The sequence below is a fragment of the Schistocerca gregaria genome, chromosome 5 (assembly GCF_023897955.1).
Source record: "Schistocerca gregaria isolate iqSchGreg1 chromosome 5, iqSchGreg1.2, whole genome shotgun sequence".
Classification (NCBI taxonomy): domain Eukaryota; kingdom Metazoa; phylum Arthropoda; class Insecta; order Orthoptera; family Acrididae; genus Schistocerca; species Schistocerca gregaria.
Window position 1 is genome coordinate 565,337,373 of NC_064924.1, and position 20,970 is coordinate 565,358,342.

The following is a 20,970-nucleotide window of genomic DNA, read 5'->3' on the forward strand; positions in this document are numbered from 1 at the left end:
AGCAGTACAAATGCGAAAAAAAGTTTTGCATCACCTCAGTTCTGAGAGTTTGAGAGCCTTTACAGAAAATTGGAATAGAGATCAACATAAACATCATTTCTGCCCTTATTGCTCTTGAAAACCACACATTGCATATTGTACCACCATACAGTGTGACCTTCACAGGTGGTGATCCAGATTGCTGCACACACCAGTACCTCTAACACCCAGTAGCACGTCCTCTTGCATTGATGCATGCCTGTATTAGTTGTGGCATAAAATCCACAAGTTCCATCAAAGGCACTGTTGGTCCAGATTGTCCCACTCCTCAATGGCGATTCAGCGTAGATCCCTCAGAGTGGTTGGTGGGTCACATTGTCCATAAACAGCCCTTTTCAGTCTGTCCCAGGCATGTTCAATAGGGTTCATGTCTGGAGAACATGCTGGCCATGCTAGTCAAACAATGTCATTATCCTGAAGGAAGTCTTTCACAAAATGTGCACAGTGTGGGCACAAATTGTCCATGAAGATGAATGCCTCGCCAATATGTTGCCAATACAGTTGCACTATCAGTTGGAGGATGAAATTCACGTATCACACAGCTGTTACTGTGCCTTCTATGACCACCAGCACTGTATGTCGCCCCCCATATATTGCCACCCCAAAACAGCAAGGAACCTCCACCTTGCTGCAATTGCTGGACATTATGTCTAGGCGTTCAGCCAGACCGGGTTGCCTCCAAACACGTCTTCAATGATTGTATGGTTTAGTGCATATGCGACACTCTTCAATGAAGACAACATGATGCCAATCTTGAGCAGTCCATTCAGTACATTGTTGGGTCCTTCTGTACCGCACTGCACTGGTTGCAAAGATGGACCTCGCCATGGACGTTGGGAGCAAAGTTGCGCATCATGCAGCCTATTGTGCACAGTTTGAGTCATAACACGACATCCTGTGACTGCATGAAAAGCATTATTCAACTTGGTGGCATTGCTGTCAGGGTTCCTCTGAGCCATAATCCGTAGGTAGTGGTCATCCACTGAATCTGTAAGTAGTGGTCATCCACTGCGGTGGTAGCCCTTGAGTGGCCTGTGTGAGGCATGTCATCGACAGTTCCTGTCTCACTGTATCTCCCCCCATGTCTGAACAACATTGCTTTGGTTCACACCGAGATGCCTGGACACTTCCCATGTTGAGAGCCCTTCCTGGCACAAAGTAACAATGCAGACACGGTCGAACCGATATTGACCGTCTAGGCATGGTTGAACTACAGGCAACACGAGCCCTGTACATTCTTCCTCATGGAATGACTGGAACTGATTGGATGCCGGATTCTCTCCATCTAATAGGCGGTGCTCATGCATGGTTGTTTACATCTGTGGGTGGGTTTAGTGACATCTCTGAAAAGTCAAAGGGACTGTGTCTGTGAAACGATATCCATAGTCAACGTCTGTCTTCAGGTGTTCTGGGAACTGAGTTGATGCAAAAAAATTTTTGATGTGTGTATCATTAAATAAGTCAGGTGCTGATGACCGCACATGACATCATTAATAAGTCATTTGTGTGCTTTTGATCATTTTGTAAAGTTCTTTTGTTCACATTTTTGTGATGTACAACATGCAGATAATTGGATATATTTTTCTAAAATTGTCTATTTTGTCATATCCTCTGACACTTGCTATTCCTGCCAAAACAGTACATAAAGATGAATCTTTGCTGAGGAATCATCACAGTGCAGAAAATAAAGGAAAAACACGTATGGCACTAAAATTGTGTTTTATTCAGTTGCTGTCAGACGGTCCATAAGTAAAATATATCAATATACCGTAATATTACACGCAACTGAGGAAGACAGGACTACAAAAGTTAAAGATAACTTAAGTGCGTATTCCAAAGCAAAGTCCCCTCTATGCTGTGTTTAATTTCTGCCTATGACCAACATAGTCTATGGTATTAGGACGTGAGTCAGACTGGTAGCAGACTTGATATGCACTGCACACTTCACTTCATAAGTGACTTAGACCAGTCCTGGGCCAGCTTACTTGTATTTGGTAGATTATGGCACTATCTTGGCACAGGGCATTCCTGATTACCAGTGCCCTCTGGGTAATAGCACCACTGAGGTTGACAGATTGAGCCAGCTGTTCAGTTTCCATAGTGACATCAGATGGTACCATTACAACTTCAGTATGTAACACCTACTTTCATGTGTACTATTCTGTTTGTCTTTTTCCTTTCTTTTTCTTCTACTTACAAGGATGAAGAAATAAGTTTATCTTCAGAACTGATATGTGGTCACCATGTTTAAGAAATAAAAAAAAAGATGTTATAGTTTTTCCACAGATTTTGTATTATGAAATATCCACAATTTGTCTCTCACGTGGGAAATATGACTGTGTGCTACATGTGTATGACAGATATTTTCATCAATTTAAGATTACTGAATTTAGTTGTTTGCTGCTTTTATACTATAGTGAACTACTGGCATGTCTTAGTACTACACAGACTGTATCTTTTGTTTCTGTTTCCAGTTTAATCTGGTGTGTCATCATGCAATATATCCCACAATTGCTTTATCTGCATTGAATATGGGTGCACCAATAGGTGTGTACATGTTTGGCATGATTAACGACAGGTAGGTTATAATGTCTGAGATAAAATTTTATTCACACACATAGTGAAATTTCAATGCTGCATCACTTTCAGTCACTTTGAACACTGAAATGCACTATTGTGGTGTTAAGCCACTGTTTGTGTTTAGAGTGGGCAGACGGATATCCTTCTTCTGTTGTTTGACAACAATGCTGATTGGAGGCTTCATGACAGCAGCAGCTAAAGACTTCTGGACATGGATGACAAGCAGAATCATAGTGGGACTAGCAGTGCCAGCCATTTACCAGATACCATTCATAATATGTAAGGTTTGGTGCAGCTCATGTGCTGTGTATATCTATACTATATTTTGAAATTCTGCTCTTGTCAGACTGAGACTAAACATAGCCTAGATTTAGAGGACTGATTTGAAACTGTGTATCCCATCTGTTTGTATGTAGTGTTATCCATGTGAAAGTACAAAAATGTTCTTTGAAATATTTGTGAATTGTGTAACTGATGCGAGGCATGAGCATCAGCCTGGTGTTCACCTAATTGGATGTGGGAAATGACTAAAAACTACATCTAGGTTGGCTGTCACATCAGCTCTCATCAATAATCCACTGGGCAGATTCAATCAGGGGCAGCATACCTCCTGAATTCCAGAAGCAGCTTGCTAGTGCACATAACTCTCAGGATCAGTATTGTAACACTCATGTTATTTGATATTATTAATTATATATACATCAGTGAGTTCCAACAAGAAATTTGTCAGCTGAGTAGAAGAAGATGGTCACAAATAAATCCTTTAAGCTTCTCTTACATTCAACTTTATTAGTAGTTAAATTTTTTATGGTTGCTGGCAAGTTCTTGTAAATGTGTTTCCCTGAATAATGTGCACCATTTTGGATGAAAATTTTGTGATATTAAATCTTGTTGGAAATTATTATTGTTTGTAGTATTGATTCCATGTAATGAGCTGTTGGTGTGAAGTAGGAATATTCTTATTTATAACAAATTTCATTAACGAATAAATGTATTAGATAGAAGTAGTTAGTATTCGAAGTGCTTTGAACAGGCCTTAGCAGGATATTGTACAAATGATTTATTACACATGCTTTTTGACTCAGAAGACCTTATTTTGGCTTGATAAGTAACGCCAGAAAATGATCCTGTATGACATTATGGAATGAAAAGTAAGCAAAATATACTTGTTTTTTATTTTTTATGTGACATCTGCATTGCAAGTAAAGAACTATTCAGGTACTTCAACAGATCTGTGGTATGATCCTTGCAAATTATTTTATTATGAAGTTGTCAGCCCAAGAATTCAACAATGTCAACCTGCTTACTGTCATATTTTATACATGTACGGGAAGGAAACCACTCTCAATTTCTGAGCTGCATATAGTGTGCCTTTTTTTTTTATAGTGTCCATGGAAATTTTGTGAATATATATCTCTACAGCTACACTTGACTTTCTATTTATTGCAATTTTGTATTATCTGCAAACAGAACAAATTTGGCATCTGGTAATATTACTGATGGGAAGTCATTGATGTACACAAGAAAAAGTAAGGGACATTCTGGAACATCTCATGTAATTAGGTCACAGTTGGATGATGACTGATAGCTCCTCCCTCCACGGAAACAAATGTGTAGATTCCTTCCTCTAGTTGTAACTTGTCTGACCTGGACTTTGCCTTCAGCAATCTCGTAGCCTGTTGTCTTGAATCACCACGCTTTGAAGCCTAGCCATGTAGAAGCAGTTTGGGCCCAGAAAATCAGCCATACATACCATTATTTCAAATGTTACTGGCACATCTTTGTCAGAGATAACTTAAAGGGCAATACACACTAAAAAGATCATGTATCAAGTTTCATTTTTCATCTTTGTTGTAGTTCAGTGATAGATTACAAATTTTCCATTAATGATGACATAATGTACGACTGTCCATAAGAAAAGTGTGAAGATAGTTCTTAAGCAGTTTCACATGTTATTTACTTTTACGTGGAAAAGTCTGAAACATTATGGTGGCAGAGAAATATGTTTCAATCAGGGCAGTACCAGCATGTTTCTTTCTTAATTGCTTTGTCACTAGATTATTCTGTCCTCTCCAAACAAATCTTATGAACTTGAGTGGGATGCTCTTCTTAGTTCAGTTTCATGAAAATGTTTTCCTATAAGCCTATTATTCATAGTTGCACTGGGAACAATTTCTTGAGCCTTTCTGGAGTTCTTCATCAATTTCTTCAGACTGCTCCAACTCAATATTTCTCCATCCATTCGAGAATCTTTCAAATATTCCTTTAGAGTTTCCAAAATTTCTTACCTGTCAGTAAACTTAGCATATTTGTCGGAAAATTAAGAATTACAGAAGATATGAAAACCTAATGAGTACAAGTATGAATCTGATGACAATGTAAGCATACAGTGGCTCAGTCATTTGCAACAGCAGCTCTTGCATTCGCTACTGCTTCCATCAAAGTTATTTTACGAACTGATAACAGAAGGCAGTAGGTTGTGAGGCATCCATACATCATTCCCATATATGAATGCATGGTTTTGTGGCGATATGAATTAATAAAATTTTCTTGGGCTTCCAGCCACGTCAGGTGGTTAAAATCCCATGAGCTTTCGACCGAGCTCTCCTCAGTCATTGCAAAGTGGTAAGAATGACTGCTGTGTCTATGCTATGCATTCATACATGACCTACCTCTATGGGGAACAAACATGGCACACGATTACGATGTGGCCACAGTGACACAGCAGTCATTTTTACCAATTGACAATGACTGAGGAGAGCTCGGCTGAAAGCTTGTGGGATTTTACCCACATGATGCAGCTGGTAGCCCAACAAAATTGTATTAAATCATTCCCATACAAAACCAGTCCAGTTTTTTTAGCAACAGGTAACTCCATGAAGAAACACCCAAGATGTACTCAGGCACTGTTCTTTGAATGCAGTGTTGTGGCCTAAGTGGCACTTGGGCTTGGTCACTGAAGTGTTACTGGGCTTGACTGACATTTGTTTAGGAATGCACAACGCTGCAGAAATGGTTTCTGTCTGATTATCAACTTTGTAGCATGCTGGAGTCTTCAATATTTGTACCAGATAAGTAAGTTATCCTCATTAATAATAATCGCAGAGTTCACTGGTGGCAGATTAATATATTACTCTACACAACTGTGATAGATCTGGTGGTTTCATAATTAACATTTTTGTGCTAACTGATGTAGACTGACATGAAAATGACATAATGTTGACCTTTTGAATTCAGACTGGAAATAACTTACTTAGTGGCTGTACATTCTGATAGCTTAGTGCAAACTGACTCACACATTTAGGACAGTTTGACTGTGGCCGCCAACTGACTCAGGCTTTGTGCATTGTATTGTATTCTATATAGGAACACCACCATCTCATATATGTAAAATGAGGGGATAGATAGTACTTTTAAATTTTTTAACAGTGGTCGACAGGATTCCCGTTTTTTTTTTTTATTTTTTTTTTTATTTTTTTATTTTTTTTTTTTTTTTTTTTTGCAGCACACATGTTTCTAATTACTTTCTTTTGTAATACTAGTAGACTAGTGACATTGGCTGAATTTCCCCAGAAGATTATGCCTTTATGAATAACTGACTCAAAGTAGCAGTGATAAATTATCTTTCTGGTTTCTGTTTGTGGCACCTGACAAAATACACATTGCAAATGCTAAGTTGTTCAGTTTATTTGCTAAGTAATCTATGTGTACCTTCCAATTTAAATTTTTCAAGATTTAGGCCTAAGAACTTCACGTGGTTTGCTTCTGTGATATCCTGATCATTGCAAGTTATCTTTATTTCACTCCTTTCTGCTGATTTAGCTTCAAATTGCATCATTTTGGTTTTAGTTACATTTAGTTTTAGTACATTTTGATAGAACCAAAATTCAAGTTTTTCTAAGGTATTTTTGGCTTTTTCTGGAATATTTTCAGATACCTCATTTTCAATTAGAACTGACGTATCATCAGCAAATAAGACTAAATGAACATCAATAGCAAGTGGTAGGTCATTTACGTTAAAAAGAAACAGATAGGGGCCCAATATCTAACCTTGTGGGGCTCCTTGGGGAACTTTTTTCCAGTCTGATGAATAATTGGTTCCATTTGAAGTTAAAATTACTCTTTGTTTCCTACCTGGCAGGTAAGAGCTAAACCATTTTAAAGCATTGTCTCTGATTCCATACATCTGTAATTTGTGGAGGAGTAATGCATGGTTCACTGAATCAAAAGCTTTAGTCAGATCACAGAATATACCTGTGACCTTTCTACGTTTATCTAACATGGAGCATATTATCCGAACTGGTTTTTAAAAATTATATCATCTACAGTAAGAAAGTTATTAATTTGTTTTGCTGCAATCTTTTCAAACACTTTAGAGAAACCTGGCAAGAGAGAGATAGGGTGGTAATTCCCCAAATCTTCTGTCGATCCTTTCTTGAATAGAGGTTTGATCTCACCATATTTCACTACCTCCGGAAAGCATCCCTATTCAAAAGATTGATTTATAATAGTTGACAGTGGTTGGGAAATAATATCGTACACATACTTGATTACAGATGTTGTTATTTCATCCCACCCATGTGAGGTTTTGTTTTTTAGAGACAATATTTCCTTTTCCACATCCCTTTGAGTGGTTTTTTCAAATTGTTTAAAAGATGTGTTCTGGCTGTTTTCCAAATTTGTGATGCCCTGATAGAATGTTATATCCACATCCGATCTTACTACATTTAGGAAGAATTCATTGAAATAACTTGTCATCTGAACAGGGTTTACTATAATTTCATTTTCATGTCTAATTTTCAAAATTTCATGAATTTTTACTTTGGCTCCTAGTTCAGATTGAACAACTGACCACACTGCTTTTGTCTTATTTCTGTGTTCTCGTATGAATTTATTATTTGCCATTTTTTTTAGCTGCCAGTACAACTTTCCTAAATACAGCTTCCTGTTTGACATAAATAACAAAATCTGGATTTCTGTTTGATTTTATCTCATTGTGGAGCTCTCTCCTTCTGGCAATAGAGATTTTTATTCCTGTTGTAATCCATTTGAGTTTACCATTAACTTTCTTTTGCTTATATCTACGAGGAAATGATTCATTAAATACATCTAAGAAACATTTTAAGAATTTGTCATAGTTTACTGAGCTTGAACTATTGAAGCATACAGGCCAGCTCATTATACATAATTTACTGTGGAGTAAATCCATTTTACTTTTACTGAGATCCTTTTTTATACACACTTCTGGAGGCTTTAGGTTTTTTTCCTTTGGGCACTCAATAAACAGAGCTGAGTGATCTGAATTTATATAACACATTTCATAAATTTAAATATTCTTCACTGGAGTAAAAGCAGTGATGCTGTAAATCTGACTTTAGAGATTTTCCAAATGTATTGACCTCAGTGATAGCTTTTATGTTTTCAGGAAGTTTGTTATAAAGCTTAACTCCCATGTGAAAAGTACCTTTTTGGCACAGTGCTGTGCTGATTTGAGTCATATGTAAGTTTCTGTTTTGTCTGGTAAAGTGCTCATGTATATCACAGTTTTTTTGCAGTCTCTGGTCCTTGACTATTACATTTAATTTAAAGAACAAAATGGTTTCCATAATGTATACACATGGTAATGGAGGAATACCAGATTCCTTAAACAGGGGTTTACAAGAGTCTCTAGGCTTGCACCCAAACAAGATTCTAATGGCCTTTTTTTGTAGTTTACAAGTGTTATTAGCTGCTTTAGTGTTTCCCCAGAAGTTGACCCCATATCTAAGACGAGAATGAAAGTACGCATGATATGCATTCAACACTGTTTTCTCGCTACAGCATGATTTTAATGAACAAAGAAGGTAACATGTTTTGCTCAGTTCTTCATTGAGATATTCAATATGCTTATTCCATCTGATGTTACTTTGCAGCCAAAGTCCTAAGAATTTATTTCAGTATTGTTACCAACTGGTTCATCGTTGATAGAGACTGATGGGATAAACATGTCCTTGTTAGGAACATTGTGGAATTTTAGAGCAATGGTTTTCTTACTGTTTGTTACAAGTTGATTACTCTGTGCCGAGCTGCTAAGTTGTTTCGTGACTGTGTTTACTGTCTGCTGTAACTGTTCATCGTCATCTCCTTTTAGTAGAATTGTGTCATCTGCAAATAAGATTGTTTTGTGTGCGTCAACATTTAAGCTTAGATCATTTATGTACAGAAGAAACGGAATGGTTCCCAATACTGATCCTTGGGGTACACCACATTTAATTTGTTTATAGTCAGATAAGTGATTAGGTACAGTTTTTAATTCAATATTTGTGTGCTTGATGCACACTGCCTGCATACGATTAGTCAGGAAGGAACTGATCCACTTGTTGGACAGACCTCGAATACCATATCTATCTAGCTTTGATAACAGAATTTTATGGTCCACCATGTCAAAAGCTTTTGACAAGTCAATAAAGACTCCTATTGTTTCCTGTTTTTTGTCCATCAGGTTTAGGATGGAATTGATGCACTCATAGACAGCAATTGTCGTTGATCTCATGTTTCTGAATCCATGTTGTTCATTACATAGGACGCTGTTTTTATTTATAAATGTCATAAGTTACTCATTCGTAACTTTTTCCAGTACTTTAGAGATGCAGGAGGAAATTGTGATGGGTCTGTAGTTATTTACATTGTCTTTATCCTCTTTTTTATATATAGGAATAAATTTTGATGTTTTCAACACATCGGGGAAAGTGTGTGCCAGAAGTGAGCAGTCACATAAGTGTTTGAGTACTTCAATTAGGTTTGATGCGCTCTTCTTTAACATTGTTGCAGGTATACCATCAATACCTGCCAATTTGGAATTTTTTAGTCATTTTATTGCTTTAGCTACTTCATCTTGTGAAACACTTATTTTATATTCATTTGGCTGGGTGCTCTTAAAGTTTGATTGTAACATATTATCAGCAACACCTGTGAAAAACTTATTAAATATGTTGGCTACTTCTAAGGGGTTTGTTACTTTTTTGTTTTTATGTGATAGTGTTATATTTTTGCAAGATTGTCTGTATTCTCCACATTCTTTTTTTATAACACTCAACATAGCCTTTGATTTATTAGCTGAATTATAAATGATTTCATCATTATGCATTATTTTTGCTACTTTTATTGCTTTTCTTAATATTTTGGAGTATTTTTTTATAGTATGTGTGTACTGCAGGTGAGGAATTTTTTGAGTTACATATTTCATGAAGTAGTCTTTTCTTCTGGCATGAAACCCTTATTCCCTTTGTGATCCAGCTGTTTGTTTTAGAATTCCCCCGTATGGTTAATGTTTTCAGTGGGAATGCAAGTTCAAAGAAGTAGGTTAATGTATCAATGAAAGTGTTGAATTTTTCATTTATATCGTCCATTTTGTACACTCCTAGCCATTTTTTTTCTGTAATAAGTTGTTGAAGTAGTTTACATTATGCTGATTATAACTTCATAATACTGCCTTGTACTTTTATGCTTAACATTTGAGCAAGATGATCACTAAAACCTGCATTGAAAATTTTTAATGAGATGTTGTGCAAACTCTTCTTGACTAGAAACTGATCAAGAGCTGTTTGGCAAGTTTCTGATACTCGGGTAGCTGCTTTTACTTCAGCTTTTAAATTGTAGGACATTGCAAGGTGTATTTATAGATGCAAGTAATGCAGAAATAACAAAAATGGTAAAATACACATTTATTACCTAAATGTTGAATAATAATGTACAAACAGGAACATTAAAAGAGATAGACACTATAGACAGAGATGTAAATTTACTTCACTAACAGCTGCATAAGTAGGGGAAATTTCTAAAATTTTCTAGTAAAATCTCAAAAAAGTGAAATTTTTTAATGTGTTTCATTAACAAACTATAAATTATGTTAATGAAATTAGGCATTTTTGTAATCATCAAAAATAGACCTGTGAAGCTAGAGCAGAATTTTGGAAATATGTACATTTTCAGATTCAACCTTTTGGAACACGAAAATTTTAAATGTGAATAACTTTGAAATATGAGGATTTTTGGAAAACATAAATGTTTGTTGAAAAGAGGTAAATGAGGGCATTCAATGAGCTATTCCAGTTTAGAAATAAACTATTTGCTCATAAAAATTTCACCTTTTACTGATCTGCATGTATAGTTATCAGTAATATTTATTCAAAGAAAATGCTTCCATAAGAACCAAATACGCTATTATCATCAGTAGTCTGAAAAGTATCCTGTGAATAATAAATTTTAATGAAATTCAGCATGAATAACAAATTAAGTATTTCATGTAACTCTTGTATATTCACTACTTATAAAATTTTTAATGAAATACAGTATGAATCAAATTAAGTATTTTGTGTAACTCTAGTATATTCACTACTAATGAAAATATGTCAGAAAAAAAAGAGAATCATTTTAACATTTGAAGTGATGAAGAAGAAGTAAGATCATTTCACCTTCTCTTGTTACATGAGGCTTTAAATACAATATCTACATTTATATTACATATATCATCAGTGAGTTCTTCTGCTTTCAACAACCCATCATTAACCACCACTATCGTCATTAACTGTGCATGCCTGGCCAATGTGCCTGCTGCTTGATGCTCCCAATTATTCTTGTGTGGAAAGAGATGACAAATAAATGAAAGAAACATGTTTTGATATTAAAATAAAAATTAGAATTAATCAAAAGATTTGAGAAAGGGGAAAACTGCTGCAAAACTAAGTGCTGTTTATGGTATTGAAATGCTGATTGTTCAGGACATCAAAAGAATAAGCAGAAACTACAGGATATTGGCAGGACATACAATCCTAGATCTGCAGTTGATGATGCCACTCTTTTGCAATGGTTTACACAAAAAGAAGAAGAGGGTGTTGTTGTTTCAGGTGTGGTGTCTGCTGAAAAAGCTAATATTTTTTCATGGAGCTCTAGGGTTAAAGAGAAAATTTGATACATCACCAGGATGGCTAACTAGATTCAAACAATGTCACAGCATTCACAAACTTACAGTGCAAGGAGAGTGGCTTAATGCAAATGTAGTAGCAGCTCATTGCTTCCAGGAAGAGTTCTAGAAATTTGTGGAAGAAGAGAATTTCAAACCATACCAGATTTATAATACAGATGAAAGCGGTACATATTGAAAATGTCTGCTAGCCAGAACCATTACTTTTAAGAATAATGTTTGTGCTCCTGGATATAATTTGTGTAAAGAACGCATTACAATTTTGCCCACCACTGAGGCATCTGGCAACCACAAAGCAAAACTACTAGTGACTGGAAAATATAAAGAAACCGTGAGCATTCAAGGATATAGCAGCTAAGGATCTTCCTGTGCATCATTACAACTGAAAAGAAGAATGGATGGATAGTGAAATTTTCAAATGCTGGTTCTGCACACATTTTGTACCACAAGTTCAGTGATTCCTAGAAGAGAAATGGTTGCCACAGAAGATGTTCTATTGGTCGATGACACCCCTTCAAATCCTGATAATAGGATTCTCATGTCTGATCATGGTCTCATTGTATTTAAGTTTTACTCCTAACATGATGACCATTAGACAGCCAATGGACCAAGGTGTAATTGCATCAGTTAATTGATGTTACTGGGCTTGTTTAATGAGAATGCTGGTTGATGAGGATGGTTTGGTGGAGTTCTGGAAGAAGCTGACATTTTGACATTTCTGGATACCATACATGAGATCTGTGATGCCTGGCAAGGATTCAAGCTACATACACTAGTTTGATCATGGAGGAAAATTCTTCCAGTTATAGAAGGAGATTTTCTAGATTTCAGTTATGAAGAAATGATAATTGCACAAGTAATGAATCTGGCAATGGGTTTTGAAGATGTTGATGAAGAAAACTTGAATGAGTGGCTGAAGACAGTACCCAAGTAATGCCAAAATTGTGACGACTGCTTCACAACAAAACAAAGAAGAGGCCAGTGAATGTGAAAGTGGGAATGAAGAAAGTGATCTTGTCAGTCATTTTACCAAATTGCAAAGTGTTCATACTCTTCTAGATTATATAAGCCAGGGGGGAGGGGGGTTTCTACACTGACATTATTGCTGCAATTAAAATTTGAAATAGCATGCAAAAAAATGTCAACTCCTCTCAGAAGCAGACCAGCATCACAGACAGTTTTAAGCAATAAATAAGCCTACAGTACCTATGCATAGAACTTCAATAAACTTTTGAATAAAGAATCCATGTTTGCAAATATTTTGGTTATTTGTGTTTTTCTATTTTTCATCCATCTCCTGCCCAAATTATTCTGAATAATTGAGAGTATACTGCATATCAACCACATAAAAATTACCATCACTGTTGCACCCCATCTCTTTCTCTTTCTCACACATGCACTCTTCATCTGATTAGTTTTACCTCCTTCTCTGATTCATGAATACAAAATTCTGCTCTACCTACCTCTATATTAATCCCAGTAAAATCTTCCAATTTATTAAACAGTAAATCAGTCTGAAAAACTTCTTCAAAATTACACCCATTTTCATTGACTTTTTCACACTATAACAACCTTAATGAGAATGTTAATAAATATTGAGGGTATCTCTCCTAAGAGTCATCAGGCCCATTTCCTCTGGTGCTCCAGCAGACATTTGCAATTTTGCTTTTTCAAGGTATAGGTGGAGTCAGTCCAAACAAATACTGCTCATCACATCTTGAATGTGACATCCAGTGTGGATGGAAAGCATCAGTTTGTTTCCTGTTACAAACAAAATTATTTTAAAGCAGAACTCTGTGTGTCCATTCAATACAATGGTCACAAATTAATCTCGTGCAATATTTGTATCATCAGTATGAATTAACAGAGGCAGTAAAAAATAAAGAATAACCAGTACTCCTGCAGTGACTAAGCAGTGCTGCTTTTTACTGTCCCTGTGAATTCATACCAACAATATGAGTATAACACTAGACTAATTTGGAACTGCTTCGGGCACATAAAATTCTGCTTTAAAAGTCATTTTGTTTATATTGGGAGCCAAACTGATGAACATTCAAGAGTTTCATGTTGTGTTTATCTTATTAATTTTAAGGATATCTTTATGAAGAAGTTATTTCTAGTGAATCTGCCCACTTTATGTTGATAAGTAAGGAAAATGTGAGTTCATGAACAATTAAATTATAACTGGTAACATTCTAAATAAATAGTTGATATTTGTGCACTTTCCAGAGTATGTTTGGTGGACAGTAAAAGAAAGATTTTCATTTATCAATACAGTAGTGACTGATTACTGTTTGTCATATTTTCTTAAGACAGTGAAAGAATAGGATGACAAGCTTTGAGAAGTATTATAGTAACTTCTTGTAACTAACAAAGTATATCATATACTACATTAGAAAACACGCATCAAGAATTTCAAAACTAAAACTGTATCAAAGGCATCAAAAGTAAAAGCGGTGCCAAAAATTTCATATGTAAAATTTAACCCATCTCCTGGTATCTTTAAATACACACATGTGGTCAGGCTGAACACAGATGCAGTGTTGGTGGGCACTGATGAAATTTGCAGACAGAGATCACCAGCTGGGACACAACAGGGCATGGTAGGAGCACAACAGGGCACATGAAGAGCACAACAGGGTGCAATAGCAGTGTGACAGGCCATGGTAGGGGTGCTGAAGGGTGGCCTGGGTTATAGGAAAGCATCACTGCAGTGTACTGTGGAGCAGAGAAAGGCATGGGCTGAAGATATGCCTGGGATGGTGGAAAAAGTACATTGCAGCATGCATTGGAGCATGGAAGGCAAAGGCTGAAGGAGGACTCAGTGTGACACGAAACATGTTACTACGAAGTGCATGGAAGCATGGGGAGGACCTAAACCACAGAGAGGATGTAGAATAAGAGGCAAATGGGCTGTGCCTTCCCCAAGAAAGAAGAGTTGACAGTAGCTGTGATGTCCTGAAGCATTGAGCTGGGCTGAGCTTGATTGAGAAAGGCAGCAGTTGAATAGACCAGGAGACCACGGGAGCACGACTCGACCAATGGTGGGTGCTGGAGGAAGGACATGGGTCCTGAGACAGCAGGTGTCTGCAGCTGATAGGAATGCGGCTCAAACAACGGCAGCTGCAGAAACTTCAGACATCAGCGGCCAATGAGAGCAAGTCTTGGTCAACAGTGGCTGCCACTGGGATGACTGCATCTTTCAAACATCGGGCATCAGGAACCAATGAGAATGGAGCTAATCAATGGCAGTCTCCAGTGGGTTGTTTGATGTGGCTTGGTGACGTGTGGCACCTGGGGAGCAGAGAAGACAACAGCTGCATCCTACAAGAATGAAGATAACTCCATGTGCCCATGCCACAAACCAAAGTGCCCTGCCAGAAGACAAGGGCACAGGATGGAAGTTGTAGATGAGGGGATGTGTGTGGTGACATCAGGCATGCTGCCGACAGGTAGGTGTGGCTGTGGAAGGGCTGGACAAGCTTGTCAGCAACTTTTAATGCAGTAGTGGAGATAAGGTGTGTGTATTTGTAAACTGCCTCATCACCAACTGTTAATGAATGAGAGGAGAAGTGTAGGTGCATCAGGAGACTCAATTTTTATGTCCTCTCAGAGTGGCAAGGACACGTTACAGTTATGTACACCATTATTAACAGTGCATATGGGTCTGTACAACAACTGTTCTGGATAATAACTCAAAGATCATCCATTATCACTAAGAATAACATAAACAAGTCTGCTGAGGAGCTAACCATCCCTGGTGGATATTGGAACATTGTCTGCAGTGCAGTGTGATGTCTTGAGCTTCCAATGTGATGTGGTGAGTTGCATTATGACATCATGGTACAGAGATGGTGCAACAGGGAGACAGCGCATTGTGGAGATGGAGGGAAGGAAAGCAACATCCGCAGAGCATTGCAGGGTGGCATGTGGTCCATCACATTGCGACACCATGGTATGAAGACAGCATGGTGCTGAGATAGCTTGAGGCAGATGGCTCAACACAGAAATGGAGTAGCAAGGAGACAGTGCTGCACAAAGACAGCACGGTGCGGAGATAGCTCATTGTGAGATGGCTTGTCATGGAGGTAGTGTAGTACAGAGGTGGTGCTATGCAGTGGTGGCTTTGTGAGGTGCATTATGGCGGTGTAGATGTGAACCTATGGGCTGGTCTCAATGAAGCTCCGATTGATGGGCTGTAAGGCACAACTAGGTTCAGGCTGAGAAATGAGCAAGTGGTGGACTGCTGCCTGATGAAGGTTGTGTCTCACCTTAAATATCCAGCCAGCAGGTGGATATCCAAGGGAATTTGATAAGTATGTGACCCACAGGGGAAACTGGTCCCACAATAGCAGCTCCACTGTTTGCTTATGAATGCGCTGTTTGGGATCGTGGCTTGTGGCTGGTGCTCTCTGGTGTCTCCTTGAACAATCGGTGCTTAAACATGTACAATGCATCAGGCCCGTGTGGTCTCTGTAAATAGTCTTCGGCAGGGGAACACCTGTGGGCCAAGGGTAGGAAAACCCACAGGGTGTTGGCATTGTGCCAGAAGTAGCTGGTGAATGGCCAGATATATATTATCTTCATTTTATAAAAAGTCAGTAAGACCTATTGACAGTTTCCCAGTAACATCAGTCCCCACACATTTCCATTATTCTTCCAACCTTGACCTTCCCCCCCCCCCCCCCCCCCCCCCCCCCCCACTCCAAAAAAAGTTCCTTTTTGTACTTAATTTTGCGTAGGTTATATGTTAAATGAGGTAGAAATTGTTTGAAAATTGTAAACAGATGGTACTTATCTATAGTCAGCTACAACTTATTTCAATTTTTTTTCCACAACATTCCAACATTGCACAGATATTAACTGAAATTCAAATACTTAGTCATGGCTGACGCATAGCAAGCGCATCATAAGGTGAAATATTAGAGACAAAAATACCACAATAGGTAGCACAGAAATCAAATTACCCTATATTCAAAACATATGGCACATAACATGATGAATATGAAATACCCCAGTTCAGAACAGAAGTAGGTCCCTAACATACATAGACCCTAAACAACTCATCACAATACACGAAGAAAAGTCATTAAACCATCATATTATCCAAAGAAAACCTCAACAATACTTCAAAAACCATAACATAAAACTTAATTTTAAAAATTGTTGTGATTGCAGCAAATTCATACTCAAAGCATGGAAGGACTAGTGATCTCTCACATCATTACCATTCAAAGTTTTCTTCCAATTGCTAATGAAAGTACTCATGTATCTCCTTGCTAATGTGGTGACTATTAGATTCTTTTCTCTAATGAACATTTGTCTGAAATTGACAAAGGAATTTTTTAAAAGAAAAGAAGAAGAAAAATAAGAACCAAAGTTGACTCAATTTGCAAAATAATAGACCAAAGGGTTTCATTTTCCACAAGATTGTTTCCTACTGCTTTAGATATTTTCAGAATACTCAACAGCTGACCAAACTCATAGTATTATAATAAACGTTCAAACATCTTATAACTTACCACCTATCATAAAGTCAGTTCTCTTGGAAATGCACAGTAGTTCCCCAAAAATATTTAAAATTAATATCCATTTACTCTATGTGGTGCAACAGAACTAAATGCAAAATACTGCCTTGTGGCTTCAGTAAACCAGAACAGACACAAATTCTGTTTGAAAGGAGCATAATCATGGTCAAGTCACATTAATGTGACCACTACTTATGTTCGACTTAATGTGCAATAACTGCTTGCAGATGGCAGGTTGTGGCACTAGCAGTGCAGGTTGTATAAAGTGTGTAGTGGGATGCATAAAATAGTGCATTCATTGTCATAATGTGGAAACAGAGTAATTTATCTGATGTGCTAAAGGGCATGATCACTGACTTTTGGGCCAAGTGTGGCAACATTTCTGAAATGGCTAAGTTTATAAACATTTCACATGCTGTCGTGGTTAAACTATACTGTGCATGGCAAAATAGTACTATCCAAAATTGGTGCCAAAGCAAGTTTGGTGCTCCACAGGCCATAGTTGATGGGGTGAACAATGGCTGCAGAGATGTGCATGGGCAAACAGACATGCAGCTGTTGAGCAACTGACACCTGGATGAAACAAGGGGCTGCCAAGAGTGTCTCCTCAATGACTGTTCAATGAACATTGCTGGTATGGGTCTCTGCAGAAGATGCCTAGTTCATGCATCCATAATGACTGCTGTTTGTTGGTGATAATGGCTGGAATTTGCATGCCAGCACTGCAACTGGGCATGCCCTGAGTGGCAATAGGTGACCTTACTATCTTCGTCATTACTGTTTTTTTCCTCTACAGAATTCACTACTTTAATTCCTAAATTACTGAATCAGCCACCATCTCAACTAAAGATCTGCTGCTGTTTTAAATTTAACTTCAAAATGACCTTTCACCCATGGGAGAATTTTTACAGTATTTTGTTTCACTAACTACCTTAAGGTCATGTAACATTTATTAGTTTTTTTTTCATATATTGACCATAACTCATCACTGGGATGCTTCATTGCTCTTATTTTTACTCTCAGGTGTTGTAAAAGTATTAATTGAAAACAAAAAATATTAGTAAAATTTTATGATTGGAAGAAATAAGTATTTCATTTACTTTCTTTTCCTATCTGAAGAGCAGTTCACCAGATGTTCCCATTGCAAGGTATTGTTAGTCATCAATTTTCAAGATTTTCCTTATTTCACACTCACCAATTTTCCTGCAGCTGCTCTCAGCAGTTCTTCGGTGCTCTATACACTGACAAAAACTTTTTTGTGATGATTACTGCTGAAAAATACAGTGATCATTAGTACTCTAGTATGTAATCTTTTGTGTAACATCTGCAGCCCCCATATATAATAACTTTAATCATAACTGGAATAGATGAAATAATATATAAAAATAGAATAAATTTATAATGACAGTAAGTATGTTTGGCAATGTCAGTTTAAATGTAATTAAAAAGTAGTTTTTGTTCTTTGAATTGATTTGTAATTTATAATGGAACATTCAAGAGTTGGATGTTGTGTTTATCTAACTAATTTTGAGGATATCTTTTTAAAGAAGTTACGTATAGTAAATCTCCCCACTTTAAGTTGATCAGTAAGGCAAACATGAGTCAACGAACTATAAATTATAATTGGTAACACTCTAAATGAATTTTTGATGTTTAGGAACTTTCTAGATAATATGCAGAGGACAGGAAAAGAAAGATTATCATTTATTAATGCAGTAGTGACCTGTCATTGTTTGTCACATGTTCTTAAAACTGTAAAAGAATAGGATGACGAACTTTGAGAAATATTATAGTTACACGTTGTAACTGACAAATTGATTATGTCTGTTATAAACACGTAAGATAGATATGAATGTCATAAAAGTTCTGTAACTGACAAAAATGATTATGTCTGTTATACACAGGTAAGAAAGACATGATTGTCACAAAAGTTCAAATGTGTCATATATTACTATAAAAAACATATATCTGGTATTTCAAATCTAATACTGCATCAAATGCATTGAAATTAAAAGTGGTACAAAACACTAAATATGAAAAAAAAAATTAGCCTACCTCATGGTACATTTTAACATTCACGCTTCTGTGAATTCCTCACCCTCCAATTTTGACCTCCTTGTCACTCAACATTGTGTCGATTGAATATGTTTGCTGTGGCTACACACTTCTTTCCTGTCATTTTTTTCTTTGTTTGCTTTTTATAGCTGTTTTATTCAATCATCCCAGAACTAAGACTCTGTGTATCTTAGTTTTTCAGGTGCAGTTGCCTGTGGTTATATTTATCTGGTCTTTTCTCCCTGTCCCCATGATTCTTAATCCTTCCACCATTAAAATACTGATAGATATTTCCCTCCTCTGTGAAAAATTGTGTGGCTTGTTCCCAGGTCTATCTTCAATGGATCAGACTGATTATTCTCATGCCAGCATCTGTCATCCTCAGTACACCCTTTAATGCTACCATTACCTGGGCCTCGTGGTTTAAATCTTAGTGCACCATTCAATCTCTCAATGAAATCTATGAAGTCCTCTATTGAGTCAGTCATATTGTTCTCAAGGTCCCACTGCAGATTCTTCAGTAGTTGTCATTTCGGAGTTGATACTTCTGGTAGTATGCCTAGCAACCTGCTCATATGCATAAGCCGTTTTAACTCTTTAACCACACCTACACACAGGGCTACTAAAGAACTCATTTTATAAGGAAATCTGCCTTACATAACCCCAAAACAATTTTAAACCACTCCACAAATGCCTTAAATCTGCTAATTTGTTGGCATTTTGGTTTGCCCAGGGCAAAGCAATGCTGTACAGATGCCATTTCACATATTTTATTTCTGTTGCCTTGAACATACCTGCTATAAAGTTCTGCCGTCACTTCAGAAGTGTGCAACTTGTGCTGTGCAGTCTTATTATTGATTTCTGCTTTGAAATCACTTTTGCAAATTTTTATCTCATCATGACATTTTCCCACATCTTTAGCAACTGCATCAATGACTTATTTTGTCCCTTGCTCCAATGAAGAAGTCTGTCTCTGTTCAGCTGTCTCATTCGTACCACACAGATCACTCTGCAGTTTATCCATACAATCCACCAATTCTTGCTGTATATGATTGACTATTATTTTTACCTCCCTGGTTTCAGAAGCAAGTCCACTTATTTCTGATTTTAATGAACTCAACTTTTTGTCAATTACTCCCCTAATTTTCCCTTACACATTTTTAATGTCTCATATTTTTCTTGAAATATCCAAGTGACCTTCAACACCATTGATCTGTAAAGATAATGCCCCTGTTAACTGCATTATGGTTGCTAGTGTATCAGTTGCATTGCTCTATGTCTTGGCTTCAGCTGCTCAGCTCCTCTGATCCACAGATGCTTGGTAGTTATTTAAACGGTATCTCGTAATCCATGCCTGTACGCAACTCTGAAAAACAAGTTACATAAATGCTATCAGTTACAGTATTTATACATTCCATCATCTTGGCTGCCCTTGTGTTATGTAATTGCTGCTGGCTGCTGTTGGCTGTTGCATGTAGTCTACTGTCACAGTCTATAAAGTCTTTCTATCACCGTATTACATGATACCTGACTTCTGTTGTATGCTATACAACTGCTAATAGTATGCCACTTCTCACTATCTGTCTAATCTGATTTCAACTCATGGGTCTGTGCTGCACTGTGGGATAACCCAATCAACTTTTTGTCAATTACTCCCCTAATTTTCCCTTATACATTTTTAATGTCTCCTCCAAATGCAAGCTGACCTCTCCTATTTAGCAATATGTGTGTGTGTGTGGGGAGGGGGGGTGGGGGGCGAGGGGAGGGTGGGGGGGGGGGGGGGGGGGGGAAGCTGAGAACTTCAGA

The 20,970-nt window shown here is 37.2% G+C and overlaps 1 protein-coding gene across 3 annotated transcripts in view; it reads left to right on the forward strand.

Moving 5' to 3' along the window:
• The window catches only part of LOC126272884 (carcinine transporter), a 414,147-nt gene that overhangs the window by 209,037 nt on the left and 184,140 nt on the right, over positions 1–20,970 (forward strand). For all 3 annotated transcript variants that reach the window (XM_049976130.1, XM_049976131.1, XM_049976132.1), the window contains 2 exons: positions 2,514–2,617; positions 2,744–2,898. In XM_049976130.1, the coding sequence (XP_049832087.1) occupies positions 2,514–2,617; positions 2,744–2,898 (259 nt within the window). The remainder of the gene's footprint in view (positions 1–2,513; positions 2,618–2,743; positions 2,899–20,970) is intronic.